The 17,967-nt window shown below is 53.8% G+C and overlaps 1 protein-coding gene across 4 annotated transcripts in view; it reads left to right on the top strand.

Moving 5' to 3' along the window:
* The window catches only part of EEFSEC (eukaryotic elongation factor, selenocysteine-tRNA specific), a 252,343-nt gene that overhangs the window by 190,354 nt on the left and 44,022 nt on the right, over positions 1-17,967 (top strand). For all 4 annotated transcript variants that reach the window (XR_007150177.1, XM_047848987.1, XM_047848989.1 and 1 more), the window contains exon 6: positions 13,782-13,938. Coding sequence is in view for 3 of the 4 variants with exons in the window: in XM_047848987.1 (XP_047704943.1) it covers positions 13,782-13,938 (157 nt within the window). In the remaining variant the exon portion in view is untranslated. The remainder of the gene's footprint in view (positions 1-13,781; positions 13,939-17,967) is intronic.

Here is a 17,967-nt window from a genome sequence, read left to right as displayed (position 1 = left end):
AACCAAGGAAGGCCCAGCCCTTTATAGATGTGTGTTGAATAAACGTTTTCCACCTGGACAGACTTAAGGCATACAGTCCTGGGCTCATCGCCTAAAACACGCTCTTCATTCATATATTCAGATGTTTCCTTAGCTCCTGTGTATGCCGCGCACTGCGGGTACAGCAAGACAGAGTGCTTGTTCTCATGGGAGAGACTTGACAAGGAACAGTACCTTAGATGCCTTCAGGTAGTAGTAAGTTCTAGAAAGAAAGTGACAGAGTGAAGTAAATACACAATGCTGCGGACAGTGCATGGCCCATACAGGGGCCAGCCATCTGCCCTTCCCAGGTTTTCTCTTCCTTCTGTGCTCTGCTTCACTTGCTCACATCGAAAGATGGGTCAGGCTCCCTTGTAGATGTGGCCGCACTCATTACTGTTGTTTTGAGTGTCTGTGGCCTGTAGGACACAACAAAGCAACTGGTCTTGCCCCAAATCTAATCATCTTCAATAAGCTTGTTTTCTCTGGATACTTTTTTTTAGTTGCTGCAATCAAACACAATTTAATTAACTTACCACCAGTAAATGGCTTTCCTTTGCTTGGCTAACAAATGAGCCACTTGGAAACTTACTTTGATTATAGCTTTATATCCTCTCTCTCTCTCTGTCTCTCTGTCTCTCTGTCTCTCTCTCTCTCTGTTGCTGTTTTGTGAAGAAATTCTGCTGTGATGAGATGTACTGCTTGAAGTCATCTCATTTTCTTTTTCTGTGAGCTGGGAATATTCTGATGTCAGTATATGCTGTATTTTATTAACACAGCCAGTAACAAACACAGAGCTTTGCCATGTGATTCGACAAAATAATAATCCACACCTCACTGAGCATTGTTGAAAGTGTGACATTTGAAGTCCACTTGTCCTGTTTTGACATGGCGCCTATGCACTGGTAATAAAAATGAATAAATAAAACATGTAGCCAGGTGAGACACTGTGGAGCCATCCCAGAGTTCCTGCACCCAGCAGCTCCTAGGTTTCTGTCACAACTGCTCAACTCTGCCACTGTGGCACAAAAGCAGCTGCACCAAGGTAGGAACAAGTAGGTGTGGTGAGGGGCCAGTAAAAGTTTATTTAGGGACACTGAAATTTACTTCTTATAGTTTTCATATGTCATTAAGTGTTCTTCTTTTGATGTTTTTCAATCCATTAGAAAACAGAAAAAACATTCTTAGCTTGAAGACCGTACAAAAACAGATACTGGGCAGAATTTGGGCCTCTAGCTATTTGTTCACGCTTGGTCTAAATGGTAAATATGACTCTTGAAACAGATTGAGCATCCTGCAAGGAAAATCTAATCACCATCTACAACCACAAGTACTCTACTCTCTCTGCATTCCTCAGGAACTCCTAGGACTCGAGGACTTGAGGACTCTCTGCATTCCTCAAGAACTCCTAGGAAGGGAGTTCAGGTTACTAGAAACACTCCAGAGGTCTCACCTGAAGGGGAGAAGAAGGGAAGTGAAGGTGTTCTAAAGGCCTAGCCTTTCTCAGGGGAGGGCTTGGGGAAAAGAATTAGAGTATATGGTGGTGAGGGAGATGCTTAGTATCCTGTTTTCAGGTAAAAGTATAGAAATATGTATAAGATTATAAGCACAGAGAAAGGGGAAGAAGCTATGAATGGACCAGGAAAGTGTAGCACTTCCACAAACACAAAGGAAAATCTGGAATGAATTTGATTAAACCAAAAAAAAATGAAGGAAACAAAAACATTGTTCATAAATAATGACAAAAACAGGAGGAATAAGAGTGTTAGTCACTACACTAAACGTGAATGGCCAAATTCTCCTCTGTAGTACAGAGTATGATAGATTGGATTAAAACACAAAACCCAGTAATATGCTATTTATAGGAAACATGCAATGGTAAACAAAGGTTAGGAATAAAAGGACGGACAGAGAAATGTCAGGAGACTGTGAACAAAAAGAAAGTATGAGTGGTAATGCTAATTTCAGACAAGCTAGAATTTAAGACAAAAATACTTACCAAGATAAAGAGAGATACCATGTAATGATAAAGGCATGGTTACAAACTTGCACCTGCAAAACATATAAAAACAAAATCTGTTAGAAATTCAAGGAGAACTTGGTTAAAAAAAAAAAAAAGGAGTGATAATTATAGTTGGGCACATTAGAATGCAGGTTCCAGAATTGGACAGGCCCGCTAAACAACAGGTAAGGAAGGACACAGAGGTGTAACACAATTCCTACACTTGATTTCTAAATAGATAAAAACCCTTATATCCCTCAGACAGAGAAAATACCCTTTTTCCTTTTTTCTGTGGAACATTTGCCAAACTGGACATTCAGCAACAGTCACTCAAAAAACATTTGTGGAACACTTACCCTGTGCTGTTTTCAGGGCTGGGGGTATTACAGTAAATAAGAGCCAAATCCCTGTGCTTGTGGGCCTTAGATTCTAGTTGTACCTGTGGCCACAGAGAAAACGGTAGTAGATTTTCAAAAGTAGAAATCATGAACCATTAAAAGTAGAAATAAAGAATGGATATAGATACATAGATATATGTTGTGTGTGTGTGTGTGCTCATTTGTTTATTCTTTCATACATTTGCTGCTTGGAAATTGGCAAGCAGTAGGTTGCTGTTCATTTGGTTAAGGCTGTTTCCCATACTGTTCTACAATGTAGAATCCCTTAGTAATCACTTTGTTCTTTTTCAGGTTTTTTTTTGTTTTTTTGTTTTGTGTGTGTGGGGGGGGGGTTTGTTTTTTGTTTTGTTTTGTTTTGTTTTGTTTTGTTTTGTTTTGTTGGTCCCTTGATTACATCGCAAAGAAAGTCCTAGATTCCTTTGAAGGTGACTTTAACACCCATCTCTTACATGCTGATCTGCTTTTTGAACAAGCAGAAAACAGGGCCAAGATAGATCCTTCCAGTATCAACAGTCTGTGACTAGGATCCAATTCATTTTTTTAATTGTATTTACTTTACCGTCAGGTTCCTATTTATGGCGACTCTCATTTTCTTTCTAGGGTACCATGTGAAGTTTCTCTTTTAAGCGTCAGTATTTAAAGAAAACGGTTAGGTAAAGAATCTTTCTTTGCAGGTGTGCAAAGATCTGGTGAAAGTAAAGGGTGGTGTTTCTAAGCTGGGGTGGAGCTCCTGGGCCATGCTCCAGAGGTCCCTGTATCCCAGCCACGTATGGATTTAAACCAGCTGCTCCTCTCTCAGTGAGCCAGGCTGAGCGTCACAGGCAACATGGCCTTTGTATGGAGGAGACATGCGCCTGGTCAGAGGGCCTACAGAGGGCCGCAGGAAGCAGGAGAGGGGCAAGGACTCTGCCAAGGTGGGAGGAGGTGGTCTTGTATGGGAAAATTACAAAGAGTTAATGACCTTTGAGCTGTGCCTTGTGACTGGTCAGACTGGGAGGTGGAGGTCCCAGAGCCAGGCACTGTTTCTGCAGAGGCACGGAAACAGGGCCCTCTGGCCCAGGGTGCCTGGCAGCTGGAGGACAGAAGGCAGCTCCAAGGTGTATGTGGGCCAACCACCAAAGCCACCAGCAGGTTGGGGCCTGGGGGAGGCTGAAGCTTCATTCAGATTGTGCTGGAGAAATCCTTTGAGTGGGGCCAGCCAGGGCAGCCTACAGACAGGTGTCCACATGAGGTCCCCAACCTTGTCCCCTGTCACCTAGCCTGCATTCCCAGATCCTGGGCACCCCAGGTTGAGTCGAGTAGTCTGGCCTGACGGAAGCCACTTACTCTCTGGGGCCCTGTTTCCTCATTTGTAACAATTGCATGGGAAAAGGTGGGGCCACCGAGGGCTCAGTGCTGAGGACGCGGAGTGCTGTGCACTTGGCCTGCCCTGCCATGGTCCACTTCACACCTCCGACTGCTGCCACACCCCAGGGGCCCTCCTCTCCTCCCTCCCTGCCCTAGCAGCCTGTGCACCTCCGCCCACATCACTCTCTGAGAAACTAAGGTGGTCCTGCCACTGCCTACTCAGAAATCTCTTTGGGCCCACCTTACACCTTAGCTACCCCGGCTGGCCTGCTACTAATTGTGAAGTGGGGTCCCAGGACGTGGCAGGTCGGGGAAGCAGCCACACAGGACCAAGAGGGTGCCTCCTTGAGACCAGGACTAGAGGAGAGGAGGGAGGAGAACCAAGTATGGCAATGTCTGCAGGCTGAGGCCTTGAGGGCCCAGGGACCTCGGGCTCCAGCCAAGGCCCCAGGGGATGCTGAACGGCCCTGAGTGGGTGTGAAACTTTGGGGGAGTCTCTTCCCCTCAGCACCCCTCCTGGAAAAATAGGGGCTATCCTCCCTACTCCATGGGCTGGTGGAAGGCGGGGAGATGAGTACATATAAAATGCCGAGTGCTGTTCCTGGCACACTAGGCCATTGTTAAGCAGTGGCTCTCCTTGCTGCTATTTACTTGGACTTTCCTCAGGCACAGATGCCTGGGTTCCCAACTCGGGTGGTGGCGAGACGCTGATACCTGCACCTTTTCTGTGGTGGGATCAGGCCATGCATGCCGACTACCCTGGCTCTGGCACCCTGGCGCTGGATGGGGAAGGCCTTAGGGCTGGGCCAAGGAGCCTGCGGCATCAGCCCAACCAAGTGTAAACACACAGACGCCACCAGGGGCACTGGCTGGCTTTGAAGTCTAAAGTGCTGCTGCCTCCTGGCACTTGGCTCACCCCACAGTACTGCTGATGGCTTGTTCAATGTGCCCAGGGCACTGGAGAGTGTGCTGGCTGGGGTGCCGGCCGTTCCAGGCTCCCTGCAGTCCTTCCTGACCCGCCCTCGGAGGAAGCGGTGCTGTGGTCCACCTGGTCCCTTGGCCCACTCTGCTAACCCTTGCTCCGCTAGGCCCCTGTCCAGCAGGCTGAAGACTGTACTGGCTCCCAGGCCACTCAAGAGAACAGAGGTTCCCCCTGAACCAGAGGTCAGGAGGGCTCTTTCCTCAGGGAGAAGATCAGATAGTGAAGATCAGCCCTAGTTGTTCTGGCCTTGGCCCTGGCCCAAGCCCTTGGCCTCTCTCCTCCCTTCCAAACGGCAGCATCTGATAGTGGAGAATCTTGCTGGGCTATTGAGGTGCCTGTGAGCCTCCTCAGATTGAAGATTGCTTTTTTGCTTGAATATAGACACAGGGTCAAGGCAGCTCGAAACAGTGGAAAGAGCTGGCACTGGCCTGGCTCAGCTTGGCCATAGACAGGACATTCTCTCCCCACCCTACCCCCGGAACCTGTCTCTTAGATGAGGAAGCTGTGGTGGAGTTGATGAGATCACGTGTGCTAAGGGCCAAGGGGAGGCCTGGCACGAAGCAAGTGCTCACTAAAATGTGCGTCTCCTTTTTCCTCCATGAAAATACAGCTGCCTTTAGGAGTGGTGCCTTTGTACCTCCCTATGAGCTGTGGACAGACAGCTTTACCTGCATTAGTGCCTGGGTGATGGAGGACAGAAACAGAGAGGGAGGCTCAGTGGGGGTGCAGGGAAGTGGGTGGCAGGGCTTCTACAGATGAGCAAGTGCTCTGCGCAGTGGTGGGCAGGCCCTAGTTCTGAGGAAGCCAGCCCCGCTGGCCCAAGAGGTGGGGCAGAGGCGGGCAGGTTCCTCCTTGGGTGGGCGCCCTGGGGGCGCCTGCCCTGGGCCTCCTCACTGGGCCTCTGCAAATCACTTGACAAAAGGAGATGAATTGAAGGCTGCTTTCCTTTCCTGGGTTTGCACCAGGGGACTGCAGTGAGGTTGGTTGTCGCTCACACAAATCTTTCAGTCAGAAATCTTGCCTCTTCTCACAACAACTTTGGAGGCAGATAGGCTCACACTGTTTTCAAAGGGGAGGACACTTAAGGCTCAGAGGAGTGATGTGGTCTGCCCAGGGTCCCACCGTGGCTGGTGGAGGAGTGGTCCTACCTTGGGGGCCACTCCAGGGACCCCATCTCCCCACCATACCAGGCCATGGCCCTGTACTGGGGAGGAAGAAAAGGCATCTTTTGGGCGAGATGTTTCTTACGCCAAGTAAGGATGGGTGTACCAGAATAGCATCGTCGTCCCAGGGACGCTTGGGGAAGTTGTCGATCCTGGTGGCTGTCAAGTGCCCTGGGAGAATTACCACCCCGTGTGAGGACTGCATCGGGGATCCAGGCAACTTCTGAGTTCATCCCTTGCAGATCCCTTCCCTGGCTCTTGTCCTCAGCGAGGACCTCATTGTGAGGTGGAGGGTAAGAGGGAGAGAACCAGAGTCCCGAGAGCAGCCCCCGGTTAGATCACTCTCCATCTGTGGTCTCTGGATATGTCTTAGTTGTCCCTGCCAACACCAACACCCCTAATCCCCAAAACAGCCCTTTCAGAGGAAGAAACTAAGGGTCAGGGAAGTCCCTTGCCCCAGGTCATGGGCACAGAGCTGAAAGAAGCAGTCTGGACTCAAACCTTCCCAACCCCTTCTCTTGCCTCAGCCCTCCTCACAGCCAATGGAGCGAGCGACTCGGGTCCCCACTGCACGGCAGGCTGCCCTTCTTTTCTTGGTGCCACTTCTCCAATTTGAATTAGAATAGTCGCTTCGGAACTTGGGCAGTTCCCAAGCCTCATCCTGGGAACTGGGCCCCGAGAGACACACACATGTAATGACATAATTATGTGCACTGGCAGCCAGGTTCCCGCACAGGGGCTGGGGACAGTGGAGACTTGCCTGGCACGTAAGCAAGGGCCTGGGCTTCCATACGCAACCAGTGAGTGCTCTTTGGGAAGTCACCCTCTGATGACTGACGGCTAATAAACGAAGCGAAGTATTCATGCAAACAGTGAAAGTCCCCACTTCGGGCTAGTGTTGTAACCGTGCTGGCCCAGGTTCAGCACTGTTCCCAAGGAGTAAGTCCCACATGCATTGCCTTTGGTTTGACGTCACGATGATTGATTTCAAAATGAAAAGCCTCCAACTGTCCTCTGAAGATTTTTCCCTGCTGGATGTTCAGGTGTCTAATCTCTGAGGTCTTTCTCCTTTAGCTGGAAGAGTCTATAATTTGGAGACGAGCCAACCACTGGGCACACACACACATTTCAAAGACAGACAGGGCCAAGAAAAGGCATGTCCTCTAGCCCCCCTGCCCTTTAACACCCAGGACAAATGATGACCCCTGGTCTTCCGGAAGCTCCCCAGAGATATCGGCCTCACCGCCTCCAGCAGGAAAGGCTATCGTCCCTCTCTCTAACGAGACTTTTCATGAGATTTCTTACAGCAGACATTTGTGAGTCCCCTCTTACCACGTCTACCCCCAGTAATATCTGGAGAGCTTACATTCTGGGGATGCAGAGATGCACTTCGGCCAGCTCCTGCCTTCCCCTACCACCCCTCTTCCAATTGGGGCAGCCGGTGCAGTCAAGCTGCTGCTGGGCCAAGACCCTCACACAGGCTGTGTCCCGGCCTGCTCCCCATGCAGCCTTCTGCCTGGGGCTCAGTGGCCAGCAGGGGGCCATGGAAGAGTGCCGTGGTCTGTCAGCAATGTCTGCTCGCATCTGCATGTGGCAGCCAGTGGGGGGGGGACACAGGCCCCGTACCTGCCCCCCCCTGCCTTCCTGTGTATCGTGCAGTGGGGAGGGTCCTGAGGGAGGAAGACACCCTGCCCAGGGAGCGTGGGGGTGGCAGAGGCCAGGCCAGTGTCCACTCTGTGTAAACCTGCCATAGCTCTCTTACCTCACTTTGTGGATGAGCAGCTAAGGCCCGTAGGGGTTAGGCCACGGGCCAGAGGCTCCAAGACCACAAGACCAGGGCTTTGAGCCCAAGCAAGCTGGCTCCAGAGCCCAGGCTCTGGCCCACTGCACGAGCAGAAGCTCAGCCTTCCCTCTGGAATTGGCCCTTCTGTGCAGAGAGTCAAGAGCCATGTTGGACGATAGCATTTGAGTCTGTTCTTAGCTATTGCTTCTAGCTGAGCACCTCCTCCTCCCATCTTCCCTCGCCTGGTCCCCATCCCCTTAACCTTCTTTCTTCGTCTCTTCTGGTCTCCAGTGCACCCGTGCTCCTAAATGTGGCCTGTATTGGAATTCACCAGAAGGGTAACTGGCCTCTTGGCCTCATAACCATAGCTAGAGGAAAGCTTACCATCCCTCCAGCCTCATTTTATGGATGAGGAGCCTGGAGAATCCCTGGAGCAGCTTGCCTCACTGGCCTTCAGTACATTCTGGACCTGGCAGTCTCCACCCCGGGTTGGCCCCAGAGCCGACCAGAAGCACCTCACAGCCACACAGCCCTCCCTCCCAAGGCACTGAGTCCACTGGGCTGGCAGATCTTCCTTTGACAGGTGCTCAGGCCCCACCCCACTTCCTGCCTGGAGTGGCCAGGCTCCATCTGTCTTTACTCCCTGTCCTTGGGGTCGGCTTCTCCGGTGGCTTGGGGTTTTTAGGAGCTGAGACAGGCAGGGGTAGGGCTACCCTGCTGCCCCAGGGCTGAATTTGCCAGCTTGGGCCCAGGCAATCATGGCATGGCTCGGGGGAGCCCAGAGAATGGGAATGCCATGGCCAGGCCCATTCGCTGCTGCCAAACATCCACCTCTTCTGCTCTCATGCCGTGGAGGTGACGGCAGGGAAAGCTGGAATGTGTGACTTTGGGCCAGTCATTTCACTTTGCTAAATCCCTACTTGGCAACTAATGGTGTGGAGGCGTCTCTTCCAGAGCATGGCCAAGGACAGTTTGTGGCTCTCACCTGCTGAGGGTGCTGGGGTCGGGGACAGAGGAGGTGCAGAGGGCTGGACAGTCTGAGGGAAGAGGAGGTTGCTGCCAGCTCCTCTCACTGCCCTGGCAGCTTGTGTCCATAGTGCCAGACTAGGCCATCTTCCAGCTCCTGGAAGGATCCACTCAGGCTGCTGGAAATGATAGTGTGGACCATCGGGGAGGGGGGGGTGGTGCGTCAGCTTTTCTGAGACCACAAGGTGTTCCTGGCAATATGCTGAAGGCCAGCCTCCTCACCCACACTGCCTGACCCCTACAAGTGGAATTGAAGACACAGAAGTTAGTAGGAGGGACATTACACCTAATCAGTGCTATTATGCCTTCTGGCCAAGCCATAAAACAAGAGAACAGGAATGACCAGGGCCCTGCCTTTGAACTTGAATCCTTTCTAAACTGCCACTCCAGCCCAGGGAGACCACGAGGCAGCAAGCAAGAGGGAGCCCCTCGGGCCCCCTCCTCGGAGGGTCAGAAAAAGCCCATTCGCTCCTCACCTTATCCCGGATGCTTAAAAAAATATTGTGGTAATGTAGGTCAGTGAACTGACCGGCACCACACACCGGCAGGATTACAGGGCCCGCCAGCCCGCACGCTGGCCCACTTGGCCAGATGAGAACATAAACAAGAAGTGCCGAGAGCCCTCAGCTTCCCTGGCCCTAGGCTTTTGTTTATGTAGCACTTAAACCAACTTTGGGGTCGTTGCAGTCTGCCATGAAGGCCCCGAAGCTTTTTGAAGTTCCCCTGAAGTTAATAAAATTAGTCTGCCCTCGTTGCGAGGCTTGGGAGGGGGTGGGAGATGGGTCCTCCGCTGTGTCTGTGGCATTTAGCTTTTTAAGTTAATATTCTATAACCCAAAGAAAGGAAGAGGCGGGGGAGAAGGCCCAATAAAAAGTCTTGTGAAATGCCTTTTTGCTAATAGGTAGCATGCCTGCCACCCCAGGGCCCTGGTCACCATGAAGCCCCGCCACCAGGCCCGTTGGAGAGCCTGCTGTGCTCCGGTGTGAGGGATGGCCTGTACTGGGGCGGAAGGGGACCTAGCTGCGAGGCGGGGCTGTGGGCTCCCTCTAATGAAACGTACCCCCAGCCGCAAGTCCACTTGAGTGATTTACTTTGCGCCCAAAGAGCCAAGAGTCCCCTTCTGTCAGCAGTATCTCCCTCCCCACCTGCATATCACGTGCATATTTACTGGGACCTGTCATGGGCCAGGGCCCTGTAGGGCAGAACTCCCAGTCTGTCTCGTGAGGGACACAGACAGGCCAGCTGCCAGTGATGAGACAGAGTGGCCAGGCCTCAGGACAGGAGGTTCCTGCCATGTGGGGAGGCTGTCTGAAGGAAGGCTTGTCCAAACTGAGCCCGGGAGGACTGGGGGAAGTCTGGGGTAGGTACGGTTGAGGGGAGGGGGTGAGGGGTGATAGACATGTTCATTATGTTCATCGGCTTGATCGTGGTAATGTTTTCATGGGTGTATACATATCTCTAAAATTATCAGGTTACATACCTAAAATGTGTACGTGCTTTTATAGATCAGTTATGCGTCGATGAAGTGTTAAAAAATGAAAGACCACAGGCAGGATTGAGCATTGCAGACGTACCAACAACCACAGTTAGGTACATTTAACATTGACTCAGGCATTCGGGAAGCATATAGCAAGGCTTGTTGATGTGCAGAGAACGCAGCTGTGGAGAAGAGAGACATGTTTCTGCTCTCACGGACCTGTGTCCCGCTTGGGAGGAAGAAACAAGTAACGGACAGGGTCACCTGGGTGGCTCCGTCAGTTGCACGTCCACCTCTTGATTCCGGCTCAGGTCATGATATGGTCGGGATATCGAGCCCCGTGTCAGGCGCTGAGCTGAGCGTGGAGCCTGCTTGGGATTCTCTGTCTCCCTCTCTCTCTGCCCCTCCCCTGCTTGCTCTCTCACTCTCTCTCTCTCTCTCTCTCTCTCTCTCAAAATAAATAAACGTTAAACAAACAGCAGATAGGGGCGCCTGGGTGGCTCAGTCGGTTGGGCGGCCGACTTCGGCTCAGGTCATGATCTCGCGGTCCGTGAGTTCGAGCCCCGCATCAGGCTCTGTGCTGACAGCTCAGAGCCTGGAGCCTGTTTCAGATTCTGTGTCTCCCTCTCTCTGACCCTCCCCCGTTCATGCTTTGTCTCTCTCTGTCTCAAAAATAAATAAACGTTAAAAAAAAAATTAAAAAAAAAAACAAAAACAAACAAACAGCAGATAAAGCTATGGCATAATATCAGGGAGTGATCTGTGCTCCAAAGACAAGAGACAGGACCAGGGTTTACAGAGGAGCAAGGGCCAGGATCCTGGGAGGACACAGGCACAAAAAGCTTGACTGGGGCCCTTGCAGGCACCAGGGCCCTGCCCAGAGACAGGGACACCCTGTAGCCAGTGAGCCGTCCAGAGGCAATGGGATGGAGGAAAGAATATAATTACCCTCCACAAGGATATACATGAGCCCCTGGAGGCAAGAGCTGGGATTTGCCCCCGGTGACACACCTGGCACATGGTAGGCTCTCAGTAAATATTTGTAGGAAGAAAGGATGAACATTGTTAGGAATTGGGTGTGAATTTTCTGCCTGGATTGCCTGTTGGGGCCCTGTGGTGCCTTTTATAAGGTGGTTCTCTAGGTAGGTTGTAAGCTCCTGGTGCAAGGACTGCCTTTTCTCTGACTGTGTCATTTCTCGCCCAGCCATGGGGCCCAGGACAGGTCTTGGGTCTCAGCTGGCCCTGTCTCATGGGCTAGCAAGGGCCTGGGACCCACCCGTCCTGCCCAGAGTGCCCCTGGGGCATCCTGGCGGGCGTCTTCAGCACAGGCTCTGTAAAGGCTCAGCATACTTGGCTTTGAACTTTCACCGTGCCACTGGCCCTGGTGACTGCAGTTCCCTCAGATCTCTCCTCTGACTGCCCTGAAGTAGGAATGAAAACCCCTTGCAGACAAGGGTGCCCCGGGGCTCAGTGGGGCCCCCTGATGCCTCTGTTACAGGCTGCGGTGCTCTGAGGCACTTTCTTCTAACAACTGGTGGCCTCTGAGTAGTGCAGGCCGAGCTTAAGACAGGAGGTGGCACTGAGCACCTTCAGTCATGGGGCACACAGAACGGCTAGTCCAGAGTCAGTGCGGCTAACCATCCTGGCTGCCGAACATGATAGGTAGCCCTGCCTCCCAGGCCCCGGGCAGGCTGGGAACAGACTTCTACGTACAGGCCGCTCTGGTGGGTGTGGAGGCAGAGGTCCTGGGAGCCGCGAAGCCTGGGAAAGCATTTGGGGCTGCTGACATCCGCTCACCCTCGCTCCCCGTGTCCTGCAGCTCCCAGGAGCCACCTCTGTTCAGTTCACCCTGTGGTACCCACAAACGGGGCAGAGCCCATGGCAGGCCCGCCCACGGGAGAGCTCTGCCGGGGCTGAGTCCTGAAGGACGAGGAGGAGTTCATGTGTGGGAATGAGATTTGTGAATTATAAAGGGCTGTGCAAGTGGAAATGATTATTCTTATCGTTATTTGTATCCGATTCATCCATCACCGGGGAGAGGAGGAATTCAAGTACCTTTTATCTGGCGCTATGAATCAAATAGAATAGGATATGTTTTTCTAAAAGGGTTTTAGGGTAAATGGGACAGTTTCTGCCTTTCAAAACAATCCATCTGGGGCCCTTGGCCAAATCTTGGTGTCTTGGGCAGAAGTGAGAGGTTTCTGAGGTTGAGGACAGCCCGGCCCATGGGAGTCCCCCATGAGTCTCGGCCTCAGGAGGAGAACACGTGGAGGCTGCAGGCCCCACCGCTGGCAGCACTCCAGCCTCCATGCTGCTGCCCGGGCTGACGCCTGCTCAGACTCAACCCTGGTCCCCAGAAGCACCAAAGCCGGTGCACAGGGCCTGGAGAGCAAGAAGCCTCCCCCATTTGCTCTGTGGCACCTGTGTGGGACCCAGCATGCCGGACGCCAGGTCAAGCACGGGCCCAGCTCTGAAGTAGCAGCAAATCTCAAGAAGCTCGTTAGCCCGTTTGAGGTCATCTGGGGGAGGGTCTAGTCTTCAACATGCACACACACACATACACATGTCCCTCTTTCTCTCTTTTACACAGAGGCCTGGCACCTTCCTGGCACAGGCCCTGGAAAGGAGCCAGGAAGGGCAGGGGAGGCCACAGGAGGGGAGAGTGACACTTCAACCTTCCCCGCACTCAGTCCCCTGGGGAGAGGTTCAAGGTGAACACAGCTCTTGCTGAAATCAGGGCTGTACTAGGTCGGCTTTTCATGTACGTGTGTGTCCCTTCTGTGGCCTGGGCCTCCACAAAGAGTGAGGGGGCACAGGCTGGGCAGCGCAGGGCCTGGCCACGGCCAGCAGGGAGACAGGGAAGCTGGGGCCTCTCCTGGGGTTGGGGCAAGAGGGCATCACAGAGAAGAGGCTGTGGGGTGTGGTGTAGGTAGATGTGGGCCAGGCCAGGAAGGGGCCCTGAGCAGAGTGAGTAAAGCCTTGGCTGAAATGCATATGTGTTTAGCGGGATGGGGTGGCAGAGACCAAGTTCTCGGACACTCCTTGTGGGAGGGGAAACCGGAGAGAGGGTGAGGCAAGTTCTAGAAAACCTTGATGCAGACTCAAGTGTGGATGTCATCCTCTTGACCTGGGGAGTCTGAGCAAGCTTTCATGAGGAGAATGCCGCTAGCCATCATTAGACAGGTGCTTGGAGACAGGCAGGGCACAGTGGCCATGCAGAGGCTGGTACGGGCAGGGAGGTTGTGGGTTCTGAGCTCAGTCTGCCCTGGGAGCTCTGTGACCTGGGACGGATGGCCTAACTCTGCTATGCCTCCAGTTCTACATCTGTGAAGTGGGGAAACAGTGCCTCCCTCCCATTGCTGCCGTGTGCTATGCGTGAGCCACACAAAGCTCTCACGGCCAGCTTGCCGGCAGCCGAAGCTCAGCGGTGGTCAGTGGTGGTGATGAGGGCTGGTTGCCACGTGACTCCAGTGCGTTCCTTTGTCGGCAAGACAGATCACCCCAGGGCCGGGTAGGGGCAGCGGCAGTCCCAGGCTCCTCCAGCACATACTGATTGTCTCTCCGGGGCCGGGTGTGTGGGGACAGGTGATAGACGACCACAGCGTGATCGGCCGCTCCCTGTTCAAAAAGGAGACCAACATACAGCTCTTCGTGGGCCTCAAGGTGCACCTGTCCACTGGGGAGCTGGGGGTCATCGACAGCGCCTTCGGCCAGAGCGGCAAGTTCAAGATCCACATCCCTGGTGAGTGCAGTCACTTCCTCCCACTGGCAGGCACCATGCAGGCATGGAGAGACAGCAGAGACGGTGCACGGACAGTGCCCCTTGGCTCAGGATGTTCAGCCTGCCTGAGCTGATACACGGGGCCCAGCCCACTCGGCCTCATGGCCTTTGGTCCCCTGTGGCTGAAGAGCCGGGATGGGTCCTGGAGGGGCTTGGCGTGGAGTTAGCCTCTGGGCAGAGCCAAGGTCAAGGTCTGAGTCTGAGCTCCTGCTCCACCATTACCATATAGGGGTGACCTTGAATGTATTACCTGGCTTGTCTGTGAAGTATGGTACCAGTACTGATCTGACAGTTGCTTTGAAGGAAAAGTTGGTGAGAGAGACCACCAGGGGCCTGGCACACTGCCCCAGTAGCCAGAATGTGAGTTGCCACCTCCTTTTTTGCCCCGTGGAGACCAGTAGGTGCGGAGGCTCTGTGCAACCTGAGCTGGGGCTTGTCCATGGCGGGATCAAGGGTGTGCATTTGCTCTTGGGAATAGAGCCCTTGGATTTCTTTAGTTCGGCCCTCCATCCCATCACTCCTGCGTGTACCCCACACCCGTATTCTTGAGGTCCCGCTGCACACCCGGCAGGCTGCCACAGTCATGGGAGGGGGTGGGTGGGAATGCACTGAATGAGTATTGACTGTGCCTCACAGAAAAATTAAGGAGGGTGAGGGGGAGAATCACTGTGTGTGCCTCTGGACAGGGCAATTAGGGAAGATCTCTCTGAGGCGAGAACAGTTGAGTAGGGGCCTGACCAAAGGGAAGGAGGGAGCCCCACTGACACCAAGGGAAAGCACGTTCGTGGAGAGAGGGGATATGTACGAAGGCCCTGACTTGAGGACTGCTTGTTTGGCACAAGCTGGGAGGTGTGTGGGATGTCACTTTTCTTCCCCAGCAGTACGTTACACCAGTTTTCAGACATGCAACAGAGTTGAAGGATTTTACAGAGAAACCCCGACTTCACATCAGCATGTTGCTGTACCCTGCGTATCTGCAGGGCTCTGGGTTTTATTCTGTGAGGGTTGGAAAGCCACGGGGAGGTTCAGATCAAGTCAGCAACACGATGTTGGTGTAGAGCTTCTTGAGTGACATCTTCAGGTGGGGTGGTGCCCTGGCCAAGTTCCCTGGCAGCTCGCCAGATGAAGTCAGCACCCTCTGCTCTCCTGAGAGCCTGGCCAAGGGCCCTTGCCTCCCTAGTCCTTCCTCGAGCTCAGAGGGTCATGTGTGGGATTTGCCCTCGCATGAGGAAGAGCAGTGGGCACCGGAGGCCTGCTTCCCTGTGGCACTCGGATCTGCTGTTTGCACCCTGAGGTTTCCGTCAAGGTGGGGCTCAGCTCCATCACAGTTGGACATACTCCCTTGGGGCAGGCAAAGTGACCATGATACCAGGCTTTAAGCTCCTGTCCTGTCCTCTCCACTGCTCCTGGTCATTACCTCAGCCCAACCAGGGTCCACAGTGTCCTGCTCTGGGTTCCAAGAAATACACACAAGGCATGAGCTGGGCAGGCCAAGGTCCAGACCTCACTTCCCAGGGCTTTGGGCCTGTCCCTGTGGGGGCTCACTGGGAAGGAGGGGTACAGGGCACTGGGAGGGCAGGAAGGGAGCTGCCTGGAGTTGGGGGGGATTGCACCCCGGAGCACTCACCCCTGCCCCGGTGGCAGGGGCCTGCTGGTCCAGACGAGGGAAGGCCAGCACCATCTGTTTCCTTTTTTGGGGGGTTATGCTGACCTTCCCCTCAGCCCCCTTCCCCTAGCCCAAGGCAAACTCCAAGTTGGGGTGTTCTTAGAACAGGCCAGAGTACAAGAGGAGGCTTGTTTGGGGGCTCTGGGTACTGGGGTGGGAGTACAGGGAGGGAGACACAGTGCCGCGGCTTCAGTCAACTCAAGTTCACATTCCTTTGTTAGATCAGTGTTGCCTTTTTAATAGGTCTGCTTCCTGTTTGTGGCTTTTAAGCTTTTTATTAAATATAACTGGTCAGATTCCTTCATCCCCGCCCCCCCAACTCCACACCCCCCTCCTGCTTGTCTTTTCCTGCCGATTCCTCCCATGAAGAATTACTTTTAACCTTTTTGAAGTTCATTAATTGTGAAAGACTCTTCAGCGAACCCGAGACACCCAGTGCCAGGTGGAGGAGGAGGGGCGCTGTCGGCTGCAGGCTGGAAGTGCCGGCCGTGGAGGCCCGGGGTCATGGCCCTGCACAGCCCAAGCCTCCCAGAGCTGGAGCAGCCCAGGGGAGCTGTCCCAGCCCACAGGTTGTGGGGGGGCTGGGATCAAATGTGGCCCATGGCCCTTGGTGCTAGCTCCACAGGGCAACACAGTGGGGGGAGGCCGACTGAAGATCTTTGGGTGTCTTCCCATCAGCCCCTGACCTCCAGGCCCGCCTGCTCCCTGGGGCCTCTGAACTCGGGTGGCAAGGCCAGATCCCGACAGGGCCAAGCAGGTGTTGAACAGACCAAGTGGCAGGCAAGAGACAGGGTGGCGGGGGCTGTGCCACTCAGGTCTCTTGCTATATGCCCAGTAATCAAATTGTATCTAATTTAATGTTTATGTAAAACTTATGGCTAAAAATTTTAAACTGTCCAAACTAAACAAAACCTACCTTTTGGCTGGGTTTGGCCCACGGTGACTTGTAACCCCTACTTGAATTTCAAGACAGACACTTGGTCCTCAAGTTCACAAGCCAAAGGTGAACCCTAATATGGAAACGGTGTTTTACGAAGCCATAGACACCGGCCTCTGAGAAAAGGGTCCTGACACTAGGCCTGTTGCTTCCCCCGGGAAATGCTCCCCAAAATCTGTGGGGCTAGTGAGACAGTCCCATCCTGACACCCGAGGAGCTATCCCAGGTCTTGGAGAAGGCCTCGAGGTCAGAAAGCCCCACATGTATGCAGCTGCTCCCTTCAAAAAAGTGGCCTCATTGTAAGTCCTGGGAGGCTGAGAGGCCCTGTGAGATGAGCTGGGAGCCCACCGGGTCACCTTACTGCAAAGAGAGTAGGTGGAGGGCTTTGCGGGCAGAGATGAGGACCCTGCTGAGGATCCTGTCCGTGCCGTAGTGTCCGTGCTTCCCAGGTGCTGCTTCAGTACCCGGTGTGTCCTCGTGGAGCCAGGCTGGTTGCCTCTGTCTCCACGTAGGCCTTGGGAGCAGAGGGGCAGAGCGCCTTGAACATGGTCTCAGTGGGCAGTCCCTGCCTGCCCCACCAGCCCCAAGATAGGCGCCAGGGCTTTGGAGAGTTGGCGCCACGGGGCCCACACGTGGTGGGAGAGACCCTTGTGCTGGGCGGCCTGGCCCAGGCTGCCATGGCCCGCCCTGGTGAGTGCTGACCTGCTGTTCCCGCCCTCCACGCCGTACCAGTGTCCCAGCACCAGCTCTGGCTCTGAGAGGCAGCCCGGGGCGGGTGGGGAAGCTGGGACCATAGCTGCCCCCACAACCCCATACACCCCACTCTGCGGGGTAAATGACTTCTGCTAGAAAAGAGTCAAGTGAGGGGAGAAAGGCACTGTCCCTCATGACAGCCATGAGCCACTTACTCTAGGGGAGGAGGTAAACATACACACACAACTTTATCTCCTGAAACAATGCCTCAGACACCGGCAATTGCCTAGTAGGTTGATAAGTATACCTTGGTAGAATGTGGCAAGCTTTTTGGGTGGCCCATCTCCCACAGGGTACTCCTGGACCCACCAGTCTGGGGAGGAGTGTGTGTGGTTTGTGCTAGCAGTACGGGCAGGGATGGCCCACGGTACACGTGCAGCTTATGGCCTTGTGACTGCAGAGCCCTGGGCCCCAAGTACCGCTGGTGTGATGTGCATCACTGCCCCTAGTCGAGTGACCGCACAACTCACGAGTCACAGAGCTCTGAGCAGACACGTGCCTTGGAAAAGCCAGAGCAGCAGCGATTGAAAACCGCAACCACTGGCGGCCACAGTGAGGGCCTTGTCCTCTCCACGGGCCTGCCCTACCTGCCCCGCCAAGACCACCCCGCCTCGTACATGTCAGGAAGTTGACC

Source organism: Prionailurus viverrinus, chromosome A2, assembly GCF_022837055.1.
Source record: "Prionailurus viverrinus isolate Anna chromosome A2, UM_Priviv_1.0, whole genome shotgun sequence".
Classification (NCBI taxonomy): Eukaryota; Metazoa; Chordata; class Mammalia; order Carnivora; family Felidae; genus Prionailurus; species Prionailurus viverrinus.
The sequence above is the reverse complement of the archived record's forward strand: the minus strand, read 5'-3'. Positions and strand labels throughout refer to the sequence as shown.